A 21,510-nucleotide genomic window follows, 5' to 3' on the forward strand; every position below is an offset into this window, starting at 1 on the left:
CTAGGCCCCTGGTATGGAGGGTAGATTTACGGCACATTTCTAAATCTCAGAGAATCCCAAATGCGTCAAATTAGTTTGTGAAGATGCCCACGATTCATGTTATAATAAGTAAGAGTATAATGAACTTCCTCTGTGTGGCGTGTCGTTTTATAATGGTACTTGTTTTATTCATCAGGCACAGTAGGCATAGCATGACACACCGTACAACAAATAATACAGGGCAAAAAGGGTAAAACAAGTAATAGCATGCATACAAAATTAATAAAACATTTTAATCCGACATTACAGAAATATAGTTGTTGCATTTACGTGTAGTTGCCAACATGTCTAATAGATTTATTTCATTCATATTATTACCTCTGTAGTTCAGGTAAATCGCAGTTAAAATTCCAAAAGTGAGAAACATTGCAAAGTGAAGACTTTGCAAATACATGCCTTTTGAATTTCGGGTTCCCAACAGTACAGTTTGTCATATGGTAAAAAATAATGGACGTAGTATTAAATGGTATTTAACGTGTGTATTTAAGAAAGTACCTTATTAACTTTGTAGTTGTAAATGTATTACTGTCAAGTACAGCTTTGTGTCGCTTCAAACTAAGAAATTCTACCCCCGCTAGATGTACATTTTACCCCTTCCAGTCAGATGTAAATTTCTAACGCTCCACATACCTAATGAAGTAAATAATGTGATTAAAAAAACTCCCCTTTATGACGGATTAAAAAGGTTGTGAGAACAAGTCAGCTGAAAAAGGATTCAGGTGATTTTTTTTTTTCCATGTCCCGTTCTCCAAGTTTTCATGACATTCATGCTGCATGTTAATAATAGTTTTATGTATAAAAAGGGACAGTTTTCCCAAAAGTGCAAGTGCGGCAACATTTATTTTTATTTTGGTTTAAAACATCTGTGGAACAAAAAAGGGGTATCATAAAAGTAGTTCATACAACTGATTTCATACAATGTTTTTTTTTGTGTGTGTGTGTTGACATTAAACTACAGAGAATGTGTGAATTATTCTTTCAACACATACCATTATGCACAGCAGTCTGATATTTTTGAAGTGTATGTACTATATGCTTTATGCCTTTAGTGATCGTTGCATGATTTCAACAATGCAGATCTTCAGTAGCGCTAAAATGTAGCACTTTTATAAATCTTAGATTTGATCAGTATAATCAGTGAACAATACATCTGTTCACCTTCCACAGTTTTTATTAAAATTCTTAGCATGCTGAACTTTTATTCACCTTTTATTGTCACTATTATGTAGCCATAAGCGAATCTGGCCCAACATAGCAAAAGTTAATTGTGAATGATGGTATAAATGATTATTCTATAAAACTAGCAGGTATTATACCTAATAGTAAATGCTTCCATCACTGAAATGTCATTTGAGACGTGGACAGATCTCAAATTCTACTTCCAGTGAAACACAAATGGCTTTATTCCACAGGGAAATTCTTTGGAAAGGGCCAGTTAAAGTATTTCAAACAAAGGAGGTGTGATGAACCCATTTGGTAATTGTGTATTAACTGCAGTACTTCGAAACCAAACTGCCATTTATTTATTTATTCTGTACATCTCTCTTGACTTTAGTAATAGTTCGTTAGCAAAACAATTGACGGTGATTTAATCGAGAAGTCAAAGCACAATTTATGATTATAACCGACTCGGTATCTTTTAGGTCACTTTTTGCTTTGTAAATATTTGAATGATTCAGGAATGAGTAACACTTCTTAAACGTCTGTAAATTTGCGACTTTTTTGTAGTTGTTTTTGAGAAAGATGATTTCAATGTTAGTTTTTAGAATGTTTGTTCAAATGCTCATATGTATCTACTTTTTGTAGAGATAAAGTGAATGTGCTTAATAAATCTATAAAGTTTTTCAAATGGAAAAAGTATTCTTGAATCGTTGACTGATTTCTCACAGGAGCTCTGATTCTGATCTGTAGTTAAAGAGTTGTGCCCAAAAGCTATTTAAAAGTTTTACAGTCGGATGAAGTCTAATATGTATGATCCCGAACATGCCCCCTGAGGCCACTGAACTATCACAGAGCATTTAGTATTACTCATGCCGATGTTTAGATGCTTTCTCTTTCAATATTTAGCGTTATGATGACTTGGACAGCTTAACTGTCCTGAATGCACTGCTGGTATTTGGCTCAAATAACTGTGGGCTTCCCCTTCTTAAGACTTGCACTTTTGTTTTATGCACACGCTGTTATTTTAAGATGCAAGAAATGTGTACCCATGGCATTTAATCAGATGATATTTTGCTGCAAATGCAGCTTTCACTTTCTCATTGACAAAAAAAGATTAATCGGACAGTATGTATTGCTGCACTTGTAGAACTGTAAGATGTATTGGCCTATATCATATTAACATATGAATATAATAATACATACTAGGGAATAGCCTGGTTTATATTGTTATATAGTTTTCTTATATATGCTTTGGGTAGATATAGTTTAGTGTGTATATATTGTGACGGGAGGAGCCAACGACAGACACAGTGGGCGTGGCGTCAGGCCTCGGAGAGGCTTTTATTGACAAAATAATAATAATACAAAATAATAAAGTGTCCAGGGGAAAAGTGTCCAAATAAAAGGGGGATCTGGTGTCCTCGTCGTGCCGCGGGGAAAGTGAAGGTTGAGGCCGTGTTCCAGGGGGGAAGGGTCCAGGTAAGGGGCGGAGTCCGGCGGTCGCACGCGCTCCCCTTTTTCTGGCCCGGGGCGCGAGGGGCGGCGGCTTCTTCCGCGGCGTCTCCGTCGTTTCTTTGCTCCGGCGGCAGAGTGGGATGAGCTGTGTGCTCACAGCCTGGACTACGGGGGTCCCACGACGCACTTCTCGGACGGCGGGGTGAGGTCCATCGCGCACCCTTCCTGGACCCACGAGGACACCAGCGTGCATGCACGGGGGAAGAGACCGGTCTCCCGAGGAGAGACGCGGTCAGGTATTTAACGGCGACGGTGACAAGGCTAATCCCCTTCAGGTGCGCCTCGTCACACGCCGCCAGACCTGACCGATACCACGCCCCTCCTCTCGAACACACCCACTCCCGTCGGGAGCCTGGTGAAGGGCGGCGAATAAAGGACGGGGTGATGGTGACAATAAAGAGGAGGGGCAGCCGACTCGTCACAATATATATATATATGTGTGTGTGTGTAGCACGTTTTATATGTTGTAGTATGTCAACATTATGTTTTTATATATGCCATTTTAATAAAACAATATTTTATACAAAAATCTGTGTTTTCAATCTACTCTTCATACATTTCAAATTAAAACTTATTGAGGAGTTATGGGGGTGTTGGGGGTTTTTCGATTTTTACATGCTGTCATTTATTTGGTATCTAAAAAGACTGGTTTCACATTTCAGTCTCAGCAAATGGTGTTTCTTAAGTGAATCTTTTCATAGTAAAGTTGGGTTTCAAGTAATTGGGTTTCCCCTCTGTTGGAGCCTTCACTTTTTGTTTCTTTTTTCACCCCCATGCTGTCATTTACGCTTCTGCACATACCCACTTTAGCACACGGCATTTCTTAAATGAATGCTAGTTTTATAGATGACCGTAAGTGTGAAGCCGGTTATATAGGTACTGTCCTGGACGAAATATTGGTTAAACTGAAAGGAAGATATTGAGTTTTTGTCTACGTATTAGGCCTATTTTATTTTTTGCTATCTAAACATACAGCAGCCATACAGTCTTTAGTTGTGAGTTGTCTGTTATAGAAGATGACTAAAGCGTGAACAATAACCGGCTAAAACCAGTTCTTTCTCCCTGAGGTTGAGATTCTCAGCATGTTAAAAAACACTAAAAAAAAAAGGGCGCTTCATTTCACAAGCATTTCATATGCTGTCTTATTGAAGGTAAAGTAAACCAAATAGTATAGTTATTTTTTACGCTTTTGCTAAAATGATTTCAAACTTAAATGGGAAATTCAAAGATATCTTGTGCACGACGCCCCCAAGTGGACGGTGGTCCGCTGGCTGATGTTAATCAAAGCCGCTTGGTGGAGACCGTGAGCAGCCTCTTTATCTTAGAAGTCCAGGCTGCTCGCTCGCACTAGACTCAAGAACGCTGGACGAGACGCGCAGCTGACATCTCTTCTACTTTTCTCATTTTCCCATCCCGACACTATACGTGAGTACCTTTTAAAACGTAGCCTTTACCTCAAAGATGATTGTGTATCATTTTCTCAATATTTCTTCAGGTTAGCCTATACATATTTAACAGCTGAAGACGGGGAGCTGAATTAAGTGAAAAGTTTAAATAGCCTAGATGGTCGTGAGCTGGTCGGTTAGATCCTCTCCCTGCATTTCTTTTCAAATGTTTTAATATCGCGGGCAGTTTTAATGTTTTGTCGTGTCGTGTGTAACAGATTTTCTGTGAGTAGCCTAGTTTGTGTACTTGTACTTGTAAGTTTACAATTGTCGCTTTTTTTAACGTTGCTTCGCTGTTCTGGTTTGGATTTAATTTACTATTCATAGTTTGCTTCCATAAAACATTATGAAAACATGTTAGGTAGGCCATTGTTTGTTCTCCCACTCATTGTCGTGATTTCGCTTTCAGTTTATCCATTTTTTCCCCTTAAACTGTTATTATCAGTCAGGATAAGGAGTGTTTACAATGTATTATAATCCTAAAAATAGTTTGCTTGTTAGTTTTCTTCAAGGTTATGAGAAATCCCGTTTTCGCATATTCTGTATTTTTCCTCTTTAATAGTTTTTAGGCAGCTCTCTTCGTGAGGATGGTTTAATTCACTGGTTATGAACTGTAATGTGAGATCTGTCGAATGTAGGTCAGGTCGGTTTACAACTGTAAGTGATTTGGCAAGTGAATTGAAATAGTCTTTTTTCGGTTTGGAGGCGAATAGGAAATTGATGGACACAATAACTGTGTAGTTTGGATGTGTCTTTGCCTACAAATTATGATCGGATTAAAGGAATGGTTCACCCCACAAAATAAAAATACTGTCTGTCATTACTCACCCCCAAACCTGTACGCTTTTTTTCTTCTTTTGAATGTTTAAAATCAGGATATTTTGCAGAATATGGGTAACCAAACAGCTGCTGGTTCCCATTGTCATCCATAGTGTGGAAAAAAAAATACAGTGCAAGTCAATGGTGACCAGAAATTGTACACTTAAAAATACCTTGATGTTCAGCAGAGCAGAGAAATTCAGGTTTGGAATAACTTAAAGGTGTGTAAGTGATGAAAGGAGTTTTGGGTGAATTTTTTTTGGGTGAAAATTTCCATTAAATTGAACTACAAATCAGTAATCTACTGTAAGTTACAAATTAATGCATTCATAGCCTAATAACAGTAATACTTTTAATACTTTACTGATTCGTTTATACGGTATTGCAAGTTTCTTTACAGTCAATTTGTGAGTTCAAGTAAAGTCCACTATATTTCTATATTTCTTTCTTTTTAAATTATGAAAGGCAAACATGCCCTTAGGAAAGAAAAATCCGTCTAAGCTGTATCTTCTGTACAGCAATGATAATAAACGGTGATAAATAGGCACCAGGATATTCAATTAAGGCCATTGAAAACATTTTGAATATTTTTTTTTTCTTCTAAAAGTATATGATCAGGTCTATGATACCCACATCCATATTTTAATAGCTGTTATGTCAACAATCACCTCATCTGTCCTTACTTTAAGTTTTCCCCCGAATTTTAAGATACACCATTGAGACAAAGATAAAACATAACAAATCTGAATTTCTGTTGAACGATTTCTAAACAGTAACGCTTTCTATTGAATGTACGGTTCCAGTTTGTCTGCATTCCATTAATAGGTGATGTGTCAGACACAAACATTGGTTCCTCCCTGTTGTTAAAATTTTATTGTTTTTCTGAACCACAATCATCATTCATCATAAAACTAGTCAACTTTATTAACCTCTCTGGACCATTTTAGTAGCTACTTGTGCAGCCCACTTTAACACGACTGGTGCCATCAAGTTGGTCTTTGTGTTCAGGTGGAGAGATTAACCGTCCTAATGAATGTAAGCCTTGTTTCTGCCTGAAGTAACTGTGGATGGACAAGGCCATTGGCCCCAGTGGGCTTCCCCCTATTTGGGGTTTCACTTTTCTTTTTTCTGCATGCTGTGAGGAGTGTGAGACTGTTTAGTCTCTCAAGAGGGGACACTCTGCACCCCTTCGTGCCAGCCCACTTGTTGGTTACCATGGCGAACTGTTTGGCATGCGCAAGTTCAAATGAAGTTGTCGTGGAAGTGACAAAGACTGGAAGGCCTTGGATCATTCTTTTTAGGCTTAATGTTTTTAGCTTAAGCGATTGCAAAGAAGCTCTATCTCCTTGTATGAAGCACGTGTGTGCATACTTGTGCTTTTAGTAACGCGTTCCATGACACTTGTGCACTTGTATGTTCGCTTTAGATGTTAAAGTTGCCCACCCCGGTAGGGATGTCATCGGTTTGGTAGTAACTTCAAGGCTACAGTGGGCTCCTGAGTGTGTGGAGTTTCTCCTTTTGTTCGATTTGAAAAGCGTGGCTGAAAGCTGCCATTGTCGTGGTGGGAAATCAAAGCTGGTTCTATCTGTGTGAGCGTGGGGGAGGGTGCTTGGAGATCGGGGTGTGAACTAGAGCCCCAGTGTACACTGGGTAGATGAGCTGAATGCTGATGAACTTCAGAATGAGGGCTGAGCCTGGCTCTCCTCAAAGGATAATTGTAATTGCTTAATAGATACTCTCAAAGTGGCAGTACTCATTTCGCAAGCTTTGCTTTGCTTTTCAGGTGATTTGAGGTTATTTTGCTGCCAAAGCAATTACAGCAGGGAAGGGATAAGATCAGCTACTACGGATAAACAGGTCTTGTTAATATATATTGGCTTGTGGTGGTGCGCTGGCCTAATTCAAATTTTAGTGCATTGTGACACACTTTTTATCTGTCTGACTGAGGTTGGATAAGTTACATGTGTGTAGACATAATAGCTGTGACCTTCATATGTGGCACATCAGCTCAATGTTGGCCTTGATTCAAATCGCGACAGGGCTTTTATCAAGGGTAATTTGTTTATAACCCCTTTTTGTTTATGTCTTCTGTAACACGTGGTACAGACATTAGGAAACTCGCTTAAGGTGAAAATAAGGCCTCGTTTCACTCTGCAGAATTAAGAGGAAGTGCAGGTAATTTGATTCCACGTACTTCTGTTGCATCTCAAAAAAAACCCACTACAGTCTCTCCCATGGTAGAGACGTATAAGAGATTTTTAATTGAGCTGCTTGGCTATTCTGCCCTGCTATTCTCTTCTGCCGAAACAAGAAAGTTAAACATGTTTTAAATTGTATTCCTCTCCTCTCCCAAGATTGAAAACATTGAAAAAGTTCATGTGAGTTTGCCTGTGAAGTTTTGAATAGAATGCTTTTCTTTCTGTTACATAACTTCAAGAAAAAGAAAGACTAAGGAACTCTGCGGACAGACGTTGGCTTATGTGGTTTTTTAACTCCTTTATCCACTTTTATCCTGTTTTAGACACATTTATCCAAAGCGAGATTTATTTAAGTCTGTTTATGAATATTCACAGACTTTGGGTTAATATTGTTTGTATGCTTATAATATATTTTGAAAATTAATTTATTACTGTTAACAGCCATTACTTCCATCTTCAGTGTCACATGTTCCTTCAGAAATCATTCATTATTTTATCAGTGTTGAAACAGCTTTGTCGAATCAGAATTAACTTTGTTAATTTGACTGTAAAAGAGGTTCTTCCGATGTAGTATCTCTCGTATAGTATCACTGAGAGGTGAGATGAAAGTCCATCCTTTGATCTCCACAGTAAGAAAGCTTTGAATGAGCTCCTGTGCTTGTCCATAAATGGCTCCAGCCATAGTGTTTTCTCCATCTGTTGCCAGATCCACTTTGTGTTGTTGCTCTATATCTGCTTATCATCACTCTCAATTCTTTCGCCCTCGCTGAGGTCATTGCTGTGCCAAAGTGTGTCATGCGGCACGCCAACAGTCCCACAAATAGCACGAGAAGCCTGTATAATACTAACCTATTAATGATAGCAGGAATGTGGGTCATCGTCAAAAAACTGTGGCAATAGCCATCACACTCCAGAGGATCATATTGACCGATCCTGTGGTATTTAGATCAGTGTACTCCATAGATTTATCTGACTATGACGGCACGCTCTGTCTGAAAGCAAGGGGAAGCGCTGAATATCTAAACTACAGCAAACATATGTAGATATTTTTAGCCTGTGTGCGTGATGAAAACTGTGTACCTTCGTTTACAGATTCAAATTTTTTTTTGTTTAGCTCTCATCACTAATCCCAAATGTTTTTGTAATCCTTACAGCTGTCTGTTCATTTCAATGAATTGAACATTGTCATGTTGCCTTTTGCCATTTCTCTTAATCTGTGTCATGTGTCACATTCGGTGATCCTTAATTTATTGCTGTTTTTCCGTTTTGGGTTTTTAAAGGTCAACAAAATGGGGAAAGGATGCATCGCTGCCACCAAGTACTTCCTGTTTCTCTTCAACTTAATCTTCTTTGTAAGTTTCACTTTTTAGTTTTTAAAGAACAAGTTCGGTTATTTTGATCATTTGATGTGCTTTGTTTTTGTTGCTTGATTAGGACTAATAAACCTCAACAACGGAATGTTAGCGTTATATGTAACATTTTTAGAAGTTTGTTAACATTTTTAAAGCAGTTAGTATCATTAATAAATAAACAGCATTTATTAATATAGGTTAATGCTAATTTCTATATATTCTATTGTTTATATGTAAAAATGAACATTACAGAAAACAACAAACGTAATCAAATTTTTATGTTTTAATAAAGTGTTACTGCATTCGATTTGGGCTAAATTTCTGGGCAAGGATTTTGAAACATTCTACCAAACCTGTTTCTTTTTATAAGTTATGCTTTTTGCTCACTCATAGCTGGTGTCCCAGTTTTCTTTACATTACTTTAACACTGATATTCACTGAACCAGGGCTCACATTAATATAAATAATTCAATTCTGTTTACCCATTGATGTGCCGTTTTTATTAGTTGTAGGTGCATCATAGCAATCTGGCATCTCTCCTTCTCAAGAATGCACCAGTTATCATCCAGATGAAGTGTTTTCCATTTGTTACCCAGACAGTTTACTCTTCTCCATCTCAGAGAGAAACAGCCTGCTCTCTCTTGTCATCCTTGGAATTATTCCATGTAGGAAAAAAAAAAAGAAATCTCTGATCCAAGTTTATTCTTTGCAGTCCTGGGTGCTCAGGCTCAAAGAGCACAGGAAGAGCCAAAAGATTTATTCCGACTATTTGTAACCCAACCAGTGCACTTAAATACATGTTTAAATGACCCCAGGAAAATGTTTAAAGAAGAAAAATATATAACAACATAATTGTGTTCTTATTGGCAGTTTCTTGTGTTTGCATTTATTCAATTATTCATTACAACAGCATTTTTTATTATTTAAAAGATGCTTTTATCCGAAACGATTGCATTAGATTGGTACATAGAAATAAAGCACAGAAAGATAATTTTTTTAAATATTTAAATTAAAAAATAATGTTTTAGTAAAAATATTTTTAGATGATAATTAATTAAAAACACATCATATTTCAATATGGTACAAAACATTAAAATATTATTCTGTTGTTTAAATATGTTTATATTTTAGCATTTTGAAAGATTTGCAATAACAAAGAACTGTGTACTGAAAAATACAGTATGTCATTAATTTTTGGTCATTTTTGAATGCGATGCTACTGGTCTAATTGGATTCAATGATCTATGCTGAGCTATGCTAAAAGTGCTATCACCAGACCCAGAGTCCGGCTGAATAGATTCTAAAATGGTGAAACTTAACTTATTATGAACCTATTTCTACAAAAAGTGGAGTGTTCCTTTAAATAAAAAAATCCATCAAGAAATGTTGCCGGGTTTACCTTCATCACCGTTTTTTTTTTTTATGAAGTTGAACCAAAATAACTAGAGGATCTAGTTTCAGAAATCATAAACCTTAAGCTTAATCTGCATTCTTACAAATAAAGGCTCAAATATACTACAGAGGTATGAACTGGTGTAACATAATTTGAGACGAATCAAAGTATGCCAAACTGACCTTTTTGGAAAAAACTGACCCCTAAACTAAGTACGCAAAGCATATCTGGACTTTTAGCATGCCCCCCTAAACCACACACCTCAGCATGTGCCCTGGTGTTAGACATAAGGAGAGGAGACAGAACGCTTGTCCAGTGGGTTTAGAGAAGGCTGTGGTGTTCTTGAACTCATGGAACATCCGCTGAGCTCCCCCTCCCCTCCTGCCACTGCCACGCAGAAGCACGGCCCAATCAATCCCAGATGTGAGCTCAGAGCAGAGCAGAATTGAAACCCCACAGTTAGAGATCAGGCAACAGTTCTTAGCTTCCTATGGGCCAGGATTAGTGTGTTTGTTACATACTTACACACACACACACACAGAAGCACACAACCTTCCTGTCTTTCAGGGAACGCATGAATACTAGACTTTCCATCTTTAGGTCTGTCCAAGAGATTTGGAGTGAACAAGTTGCAGCTTGTAAACTGAAATGTGGGGCCCCTCATTCCCCTTCTGTCCTGCAGCTCATGATTGATTCTCTGCTTCTTTTTTCTTTCCTCTCTCTTCCTCTGCCCCCTGTCTTTTCCTTCTTGTCTCTCCACAGATCTTCGGAGCTACGATTATGGGATTTGGACTGTGGATCCTCCTAGACAATCAGAGCCTCATTGCGGTGTTGCGTAAGTGTCTTCATATAATGTGTGCAACTAAGAGAGAACCGTAAAACATAAAGCAGGCGAATAAGCAGGAAAATTATGTTCCTAATAACCTAAATCTACTCTTCTGGCCGGTTTCTCGGGATGGTTTTGAAATGCGTTCACATTAATCTAAGAGGCTATTTAATGCCCCGTGGGAGAGTTCTTTCGCTGTTAGTTGGTTGCAGTAAAAACAAGAGGAAGCGATGAGAAGAGTTGGTTGTCGGTCTCATTAGTGAAATCCCATTCTACCTTTGAATAAAACCCCCTGGGCTCGTGCACCAGTGACTCAGACCCACTTTTACAGAGGCCATCTGTCTCTCATTTCATGTTGTTTGATGATCACTGTTAGTCTCGTCTTAAAGCGCATGATTCAGGCTTTTGGACAGATTGTCCACGATGGGCTCTGTGTTTTTCATCACCCCTCCCCCCCTGCACACTTCTGATCTGTTTTCCATCCCAGAGGCCATTGCAGGGAGCTCTGGGTCACTGGGTCTGGGTCTTACAGACAGTGCCAAGCAGGCCGGAGCTACATGTTCACAGCTGGCTCCGGATCAGCTATTGAGTTCACGGCTCTGTGCGCGAGCCAGGCAGGGCCTGTGTGTGACATAGCACGTCTGAGGCAGTCTGCAGGTGCTCCCTCGCTGCCACACAGGCCTCTTTTAGCGGCTGTCTCATTAGCATGCATCACGTCAATGCTCAGATCAGGCCTCTCGATGCATTAGTCATTTGAAAGAACAAATTAACACTAGTGAGCAAGTATATACAAAAGAATGACCCTCTATCTGCCTCTGTCACTTCATTCTAAGTGGTCTTAATCTATGCCGCGGTTCAAAAGTTTGGGAACAGGAAGATTCTTTTAGAGAAGTCTCTAATGCTCCATGAGGCTGTATTTATTTGTTCAAAAATACAGTAAAACACAGTGCAGTAAACTGAACAGAGAATGAATTTAATATATAAATATAATATTTAATATTTACTTCATTTGGTTTTCAAAGACTAAAATTAGAAGCCATTTTATTCCAAGTAAAACGGACTAAAATGAATGAATATGATGTGACAAACTATTAACTGAATGTTTTTTTAGTCTACAACATAAGGTTGTGTGAAAATGAACACTACTGAAAGTGCACTGACAGTCCTCAGATTTACAGATCCATTACAGTCTTGGAAAGGGTCAGAACATTTTAAAGGTTGTCATGCAAAATGTAGTGAGCCTGACCTAAGACTTGAACCCAGTCCGAGTGGCTGTGGCATGTAAAGTTTTTTTTGTTTGATTGATTGTTCAGAGCAGAAAACTGATTTTTAAAAGTGCAGGCTCGCACCATAGCATGATACCAACGGCAGTGAATCTGTCAGCCTCTCTTATTCCTTCTTTTGCACGTCATAATTCATCTGACAGACACATTCCTGCAGTGCACAGCGGCTGCTGGCTGTTTGTTGGGACTCCCAGCCATGCATACAAACTGTGAGGCCATCGTTAAAAAAAAAAAAGTTTTCTGAACATCATTGTTTCTCTAATCCAGATGCCAGTGGCCTTCACTGGCTCAGCTGATCCCTAGAGGATTTTCCTGTTTCCGTTAGACACCATTAGGCACTTCAACAGCATGGGGCAGTTTGAGATTTACAGTACTGAAGCTACAAAGGCCCACACATTTAAAGCTAAAACGCAGACATGTTTTATTTGCAGTGTCACTGCCCATTTTTGGGGTTTGGGCACTGGATGGAATAATTGAAACTGAATCGTTGCATTCATTGCAGTCGGCCAAATGCTTTGAACTTGGTTTCTGCTAAACATAGTGGTTGCACTTAAAAGGCATTTGCTTTGTTAAGGAAAAAGGTCTTGGTCTTTATTCTATTGTTTGTGGTATTGTTATGGCGACAGAGAAATTTGATAATATTTACCACATGGCACGAAAAAGAGACTCATCTCAGTATTTCCAGTTTAAGACTCTGACATTTTTTTTAATTGCGTTAACAGCTGTTTACCAATAGTTAAGTCAGACATTTCAGAAAAACGAACTGCTGTGAAAAAAAGTTTTTTATTTTTTTAACAGAACAGAATTAGCTGAAATGATTCCAAATAAGATAACTAACTCCACATTTTTGCTTAGGATGCTGGATTTGTTTGCTTACTAAATGCAGCCCGCTGTTTCTCAATTTCTGGCATGTGGTTTTCCCAGTATCCATTTCTCTCTTAATCATTAATTACCAAATAGCCTGAATTATGTAAGATGTAAACAGTACCCTCTCAACCGTGTGAAAAGATTAACTCATTCTGTTATTTGTGCTTTGACGCAAGTTGCAATCATCAGGGTCGAGATGGTCATCTCATCTAAGTGCTTGGTTTCGTAATGATGATTGCATCGGGTCACATGATGGGCCATTGTATCCTCTGCACTCACAGTCACACTGTGGTATTGTTTGCGAGGCTGTCTGTGGTAATGTTGTTTTTGCTGGGGAGCCATTGAGGTATTTCGAGGCAGGATGATATGACAGAGGCTTTTCAGTCAGTACGCACGAAAGCCTGACTGAAGCAGGACCAGAACACAGTTGGAGAATGTGCTGCTGCTTTGAGGCGAAGCCACAGAATGCCTGACCCAACTGTTCAATAGCATACACTGAGCATCGGCCGGTACTATAGGCCCTCATGTCTAAGTCAGGATCACAAGGGAGACTTGCCAAGCCCATCTCAACATTACACAATGCATATTCATGAGGACAACCCGAGACTGTATTTACTGGCTTGGAGTATTTGAGACCAAAATTAGCTGTTGACATGCAAAGTGACCAGCAGAAGTGCATTTTATTATGTAAAGTTGAAGCTGTTCTCTTCTAAGTGTAAACCTCAGCAGACCATAAAAGAGCACTGGTAACACTTTAAAATGCTATATCATTGATTCATGTTAATTTATAAATATTTTTTTCTTGCAAACATATAAACACATTTATATACCTCTTACTGTTGTATTTTTATTTATTTTTTTACATTAAACAAGAAGTCTTATATAGTCAACATAGTTGGATTCATGTTTCATGTTGAATTGACCAATTTTCATGTTACCAAAGTGTGGAAAATAACCAAATTACTATTATGTTTATTTAATCACTGCTCGTTAACAATTTTGATTAGTTTGTAACCAGAATTACGTTTGTATTTCTCACTAAAAGAGGATTCATCCATGGTCTTGAAGGTGGTCTCTTATATTCTGATTGGCGTGGGCTCATTCTCCATGCTTCTGGGATTTCTGGGCTGTCTGGGGGCCATCTATGAAATCCGCTGTTTGCTTGGATTGGTAAGACACAAAACTGCACCAATATTTAGCACAGTTTTACCGTCTATCCTAATTTAGTTCATGCTTGTTTTTGTAAATCGCATGTTATTTTCTCATGCAAACTTGAAGTACGAAAGGTACTTCTGCTCTCACTTGTAAATTTGCTGTGCTGAGCGGTTTCATGTCACATGCCCCAAATAGACTAGACTGAACCAGCTGTTGCGTTTCTGTTGCACATATGTGCAGACTGTGCAGTGCATATATGAGACTGACATATGTGGTGGTTGTGTGATATCTGAATCCATTGTCTTTTTCTTTCCCTCTCTACAGTACTTCACCTGCCTATTGCTCATCCTCCTTGCTCAAGTGGCTGCTGCCATTCTTATCTACTTCCAGCGGGATTTGGTGAGTGAGTGAATGCTCTAATGTGGTTGCTGTAAAGTGATAGTTTGCTCAAAAATGAAAATCGAATCACTTACTCGCCCTTGTATCGTTCCAAACCTGTTTGGCTTGATTTTATGCAGCAGCATATTTTGAAAAATGTCTCTAGTTCATGACAGAAAGTCGTACAGGTTTTGATCCAGAATGCTGAATTTTTATTTGTGGTTAAACCATTTCTTAAAAGCCTGGCATCAAAACATTTTTGTGAGCAAGACACTTATGGTTCGCATGCATGTTAAAATGCTTCGGAAAAGCTGAGGTCAGATCTCCATGTGTTCCTTTTGCCAGCTAGAATTCATTGTGAAGGTTTTGTTTAGAATTCTGGCTTGAACAGCTTGAAACGAGGTCAAGAGTTTTTTAGTGGCTGAAAATGAAAATGTACTGCCCCCTATCGCATATAGCAAAAAATACACGCATTTCAGAACCTCTATTGTTGAACAGACCTTCACCATGATGACCCATGAGAAAAATAATCATAAATGTTGGACGCAGGATGAGGACGAATGCACACAAACACTTCTGTACCCTCCACCTAGGTCAGGCAGCAGCGAGTGTCTCTGAGGAGGCCGTCGGAAGCATCTGAGCAGGATATGCAGTAAATAATAAAGCATTTTAAGCAAGTAGATGATAGATGCTGTCCTTTATCTGCTAATCTGTCGTCTCAGACATAAATGCGAACCGTTTTGGAGACAAGATGAGCATACAGCTGAATATGTGCTTCCAATGCAGAATGCGACACGTACTTCTCTCGTGGGAAAAGATTTGTGTGAAACAAGTGTGTTTGAACCATTTTACTAACAACTGTTTCCTCAGTCAGCACAGTGAGTCTCAGGTCAAATACCTGGGGCTAGAAAAATAAACCACTGACCCGCTTGACTCTCGTTGCAGTTGAGGAAGGAGGCAAACGAAATCGTGTCCCAAGTTGTGGTGAACTACCCCGGACAGAATAAAACCGCGGAGCAGGCCTGGGACTACCTCCAGATCACAGTGAGTTGAGAATGGGCGTAACTCATACATTGTCTTTAATTCAGATTAGAGACGTGTATGTACGCTGTTTATTTCAGTGACACGAAAACACGCTCGGTTTCTGTGGGAGGTACAAGCTCTGGAATGTAGAAATGCTTGCTGGGTTGTCAGTTCAGCCTTTCAGAACTGACATTAAGACTGTTCAGTTGCTAACGTTTAAAATACAGTGTCATTTTTTTGCCCTGGAAAAGTGTATTAGATTGAATACCGAATACATTTTAATGAGAAATTAGTGGTTGATAATTAATGATTAAGATGCTAGCGGGTTGAATAGTTCTGGTTCATAGTCACGCCAGTAATATCGAATGCTTCATGACCTGTTGTTTTTTCTGTGCGTGTCTCAGATGCAGTGTTGTGGCTGGAATGGACGTCAGGACTGGTTGGCGAACCATATGATTAAGAACAATTCACTAGAACTGTACCCATGCTCCTGCCACAATGTGTCCCTCCCACCACCTAATGTGGCTGATAGCGGCTTCTGTCAGGCCTCAAGTAACGATTGGCCCATCTATGAGACGGTATGGGAAATATCGGTTATTTGTTCATCATTTTAATGTGTTAAGTAAGCGCTTTGTGTTGTTAAAGTGACAGTCCGCCCAATTAAATACTATTACATTAAATATCCCACAAATATTGAATATGAGTAACCAAACCGTTTTGATTTCATTGAGTTCCGCTGTATGGTCAAAAATATGTTTTTCAATGTTCATAACTGGAACTGTGTAACCCATTGCTTTAAAATAATATTCCCATTAAGTCATACCTGTTTGGAATCACATGAAGGCGGTTAAACACATGAATGTGTGGACTCTTCTTTGAAATACATAATTTTACTAAACACTGTGGGCAAAATTCATTACACACGCATGGGAAAGATGATGACTAGCAAATTATATTTCACATACTTCTCTCTTTCATAGTTTTGTGAATCTTGAGTAGCATGAATTTGGAAACGGGTGTAGTACAGGTGGAAAGAGTGTTTTTCTGTCTTCAATAGGGCTGCCTGGAGAATGTGGGGAGCTGGCTCTTCACAAATTATGGAATTATTTTGGGAATCTGCCTTGGTGTGGCTGTCATTGAGGTATGTCGTATCTCCTCCGCCTTAGGCAGCACGAACAATACACCTCTTCATAACTAAGAATTTTTGGGCTGTTTATTATCGTTGTGCAAAGAAAAACAAACAAAATTAAACTGTCATTGGGGTGGCGCCTTTTTTAAAAAGGTATTAATATGTGCATTTATATGTACCATTTATAGTATGCACCTTTATAGCTTTTGTATCTTAGAGTAAAGACCCAGATGACTTTCTGTTCTTATCTCAGTGTAGTGACTGTTGTTTGTTTCTTACAGCTCCTTGGAATGATACTCTCGATGGGCCTTTGCAAGAGTGTACACCAAGAGGACTACACCAAAGTGCCAAAGTACTGAGGATTTGCACACAAATGTATTCAGTCCTTCTTTATTTACGTGGAACAACAGATCTCTTTTTCTACAATATATACTAAACATAAGCTTTAGGTTTATGTTTAGTCATGAGATTTCACTTTACGTCAATAACACTATCCCCTGTGATATTTAATTAGATCTTTTTTAGTCCAATTTGAATAGTCCATTGTATGACAGTCTGAAGTGTAGAACATGAAAGCTGCCCACATAAATTAATGGAAAGCCTATGATGAGTCCTAGAGCCCCTGAATGGTCTATTTATACAACAACACACTTATAACACCCAGGCTGGTCTGTTTGCTTTGATATTTCGACATTGTAGCAGCCCACACTGAGTTAACATCCTATTAAACTTTGGTTATGCTTTATGGACAACAGAAAAACCACAAAGGCCTGCTTTCGTTAAATCAAGGGACTTTTCTTTAGATATTTAGCGTGTGCTCATTTTGTGGTATACATAGACTGACACAATTCCCACTCTGCCCTAGCGGCATGTCCCAAATAAGAAAGTTGTCTGTGTTATAGTCCATCATGTATGTTTGTGCACCAGTGTTTGTTTCAGGTCGCTTTGTTTATTTTTTATTAGTGTGTATATATTTTAGATTTCATTTGCATGTTGATTTTGACAAGTCTAGGGAGTCAAACTTTTGCCTTTTTGTACAGATGATAAATTTTATGTCTTTTCTACATGCTTGACTTGAGCATATTTGTATGAGGATATTTGTAAGGAATTACAATATGAAGCTATTCCTTGATGATGTGAACCAAAATGAAGATTAGCCCCCAAAGTTGACTGCAGACTTGATTTTTTTTTATTGCATCGCTCCTAATTAAACAGATTTTCTCTGGCACCACTACGACTTTAATTGTATACTTGCTATGACAAGTATAAATTAAAAAAATACGCTAACAGTGTTTTCTGGCATCTGTAATGGATATTTTGCATATGTAAAACTTTTAAGTTCTTAATAAAAGGTACACACTTATTTTAATGTTGTGAAAAATACTATTTTTTTTAAATACAGGGAATACAGCCCCCTACCAATAATTATGAAATGATAGAAATATTATAACTACATGTACCTTTCTTAAGCTGAATGTGTTATAATAAAAAAAACTCACCCAACCTATTTGCTCTGTGTTTTTATCCACCGTGTACTTTTGCCAGATCTTCACTAGGTGGCAGTAGCACATCTGTTCTAGCTAAAGTGAACTGGGAAGTTTAAAATCAGAATGCTTTGCATAACAGTTGAGTAAATAGCAATATACACTGTATTAGTAAACCATCTAAAACCAAATTTAAACATATCGTGTCATTCTGCTTTTTTAACATTTATGCAGGCAAATGGTGGTCTTCCTCAAGGGGTCATCATGGTGGTCTGTTTCTCCCGTGTTTCTATGAGGTGTTAAATGACACGGCCCACCCTTCGTTCTCCCTCAACAATAGAGGGTTCATTGCCACCTGCTCGGCCCCTTCACATCCGCCCTACCCAACGAGCTCCGTCCTGTTTTCACACAATCTTGTCCAGCTGCCACACACATGGATACTCACGGAAAACATTTCTTTTTTAGATGCACATGTCCAGTACTCCACATAAATGCAGCATGTTATGAATTTCCTCACCTTCCTGTACCTTCAGTACAGTGTGTTTTGTATTTCTAACCTGCACGTTTTCTCCATTGATCTATGGTAATTCAGCTCAAAGAGGACATCAGTTTCCTTTCCCATCCTTCCGGTAATGCTCTGCTCCAGGTCTCCAGAGCTACACTTGTAATTATAATGGTGATGGGCTGACGTTGGAGCTGTCTTTTGTCAGAATGCAGTCTGGTATATCTCTCTGATCATGTTCTGCCAGCCCGCCGAGCAACAACAGCTGCCGCACTTTGCTTTAATAGCTTTCATAGAATGCAGAATTATTTCATTGTGTGGCTGTATACAGTCGTTCAACACTGGCCTTTTTATGAAATAGTCTAGAAACTGCATTTTATAAGCAGTATTTACAGTCTCACGTTCGCCTGTTGAACTTAGTTTCATTAATTCGTTAATTCCTAATGTTTATAAACACCTAAAGAAAGAAATACTGTATCATAGACTGATGGCCGATGGTCACTGACAGCAAGAGCAGCTGACAGGAAGCCACAGAGACATTTATGACTACGTGAGACAGAGCTGTCATTCACACACACACACACACACACACACACACACACACTTGTGACCGAGTCATACACTGCTCACCCTCATTGAATTTAATCTAATTTCACTTCACATAGATGGCTAATGAAGGGGAGGAGGGAGTTCACTAATAATATGAGAAGAAAGGAGAAGTTCAAAAGGTCAAACCAGCTCTGAATTACAGAAATACTGTTTTTCAAATTATTTCAAATCATTACACACACACATATATATATATATATATATATAACTTTTTTAATTACATGTTTCATCTATATATATATTTTTAATTTAATTTCAGTAAAAAGTATTATAGCAATTTAATAAAAATAGCTAATAGGAGTTGTGACAGTGATAGTTACTATGGTGATTTTTGTGTCCTCACAGTAGTGATTCATCCTGTACATCTGCACTTGGGCATTGGACCGTACAGAGTTGCCAAGCCTGCTTATTATAAATGACTTTGGGCTCTTGGACTTTTTTTTTCCTAGATGTTATTTATAGATGAATGCAGGTTGTGATTTTTGGGGGCTTATTTCCAGAATACAGCTGTGTATTTGGACTTGTTAGTGATTGGCACCCACAGTGCAGAATGTACGACTGCTTTATCGTTATTAAGTGTGTGACGATGTTTCTCTCTCTGTCAATGCCATAGCAATATTCTGTTCGTGTTATGAAGTTATGCACTCTTCCCTTTTGTTGTTTTTCGTTGTTGAGCACACAAACTAGTTTTTACCAGTGTATTTTGATATCTCAAGTAATTTAATCCAGCATCTTTATGAATAAATGTTCCTTTTGATGCATCGGTAAGATTTTTCTTATATAATAAAATTCATAGATACCAGTGCACACATATGATATTTTTTAAGTGAAAAAGATTCCTAGATAGCCGGGAAAAGTTGCTGGAGCTTGAGGACAGTAAAATCACCATTATAATTCATTGCATTTATACACCATGCTGAGATGGTCCTAGAATAACATGCCAGGGTAGTAGGGGGACTTCTTTAATGGAACTAAATGGCTTAAGGAATAAACACGATCAATGCTTTTGGCAGAGCATAATAGAAAACTGGAACAAAATCCCTTTTAAAGCAATGCCCTGTGCAGACTGGATGTCTGGGTGTGTGTTTTCCAGTTGCTAAAAAACTTGGCAACATTACCATTGAGCTGCAGAAGTCTCTATGGCTGTTTTTATGGAGGGACAAGGTGAGATGTCAGGGGGAAAATGTGAAAAGTGCTGACCTGAAAACAGTGATGTTTAAGGTCTGGCTGGAGAAGATCTTGGTGGGTCTGGAACGCTGTAAAAAATCTGAGCTGGTCTACACCAGATGGACCCTTTTCTCCTGTTAACCTCTTCGGGACTCTCGCCTTTAGCTGGTCATATCACACAAGAGCATAGAAACACTGCTGAGGAATCTAGACAAAGTCACTCTTTGTATACTGTAGTAAGTGTATAGAAGGCTATAAGACTAGTGAAAATTGCTGATTAATAGAACATTATACTATACCATTAAAGTGTAGTATATATGCTGATTATCGCATTGTTTATGAACTCTGGTAATCACGCATATGACTCTCCTTTCTGGGCTATGCTGCATGATGCTCTTCCCATGTGTTTCACTAACAGACACCACAGAGAAAGCGTGTGGAGGTTTGAGGAAACGTAATGTTCTGTGGAGAGGGAATGTTGTGTGCCGTGGGTTCAGGCAGTTTTTTTTTTGACAGAACACAGCAAGTTGTTTTTCATACTCTCCCAAGTGTGTCTGGACATTTTGGAGAATTTTAAATTTTTACCCACTAGTACTTTTTTTTTTCAAGCTTCCTTCAAAGAATATACTCAAATACCTATGAGCCAGGTCACCACCAAACAATTACATCCTCCGGTCTTCATGTATAAAATAAGAATCATTTCCTGTCTGGAAATGGTTTGGTCCTGGTAAAACAGCAACATATCTGACAATGAGATCAGCACCAGGCACTCCATTGCACTCTGGATGAGGTCACCTATAGGCCTTGACCCTTTTTCCTGTTCTTGGCAGCTGCTGGAGACTTACAGACTAGGATGGACTGCTGACTTCTGCATATTTTTGTGGTCATTCTGTGTGAGCTCAACTTCTACTTTATACTGCTGTAGACTTGTTTTTATCAGCTTTCAGGAGAAACTGAGTACTAATACTTGGGATACTATACTGCCATTTTATTTTTAGGGTTTATGCAAATCACAATACTCACAAGGTGTTGCTGTTACGGACGGCCAGGCTCATCCAGCACTCAATCACAGCGATCACCATCTGGGTCAACAAACTGTTCACATTTTACTTAGCTTCTGTGTCAGTCCATGTTTGGATTTCTGATCTCTTTGAGGAATTTCCTG

The 21,510-nt window shown here is 38.6% G+C and overlaps 1 protein-coding gene across 1 annotated transcript; it reads left to right on the plus strand.

Moving 5' to 3' along the window:
* The first annotated feature begins 4,031 nt into the window (after positions 1 to 4,031).
* On the plus strand, positions 4,032 to 18,086 carry cd82a (CD82 molecule a). Its single transcript, XM_043245039.1, has 9 exons — positions 4,032 to 4,140; positions 8,458 to 8,529; positions 10,685 to 10,757; positions 13,944 to 14,068; positions 14,378 to 14,452; positions 15,377 to 15,475; positions 15,859 to 16,032; positions 16,512 to 16,595; positions 16,865 to 18,086. The coding sequence occupies exons 2-9, from the start codon at positions 8,467 to 8,469 to the stop codon at positions 16,940 to 16,942; spliced, it is 771 nt and encodes a 256-aa protein (XP_043100974.1). The 5' UTR covers positions 4,032 to 4,140; positions 8,458 to 8,466; the 3' UTR covers positions 16,943 to 18,086.
* The last annotated feature ends 3,424 nt before the right edge of the window (positions 18,087 to 21,510 follow it).

This window comes from Puntigrus tetrazona, chromosome 7 (assembly GCF_018831695.1).
Source record: "Puntigrus tetrazona isolate hp1 chromosome 7, ASM1883169v1, whole genome shotgun sequence".
Lineage (NCBI taxonomy): Eukaryota > Metazoa > Chordata > Actinopteri > Cypriniformes > Cyprinidae > Puntigrus > Puntigrus tetrazona.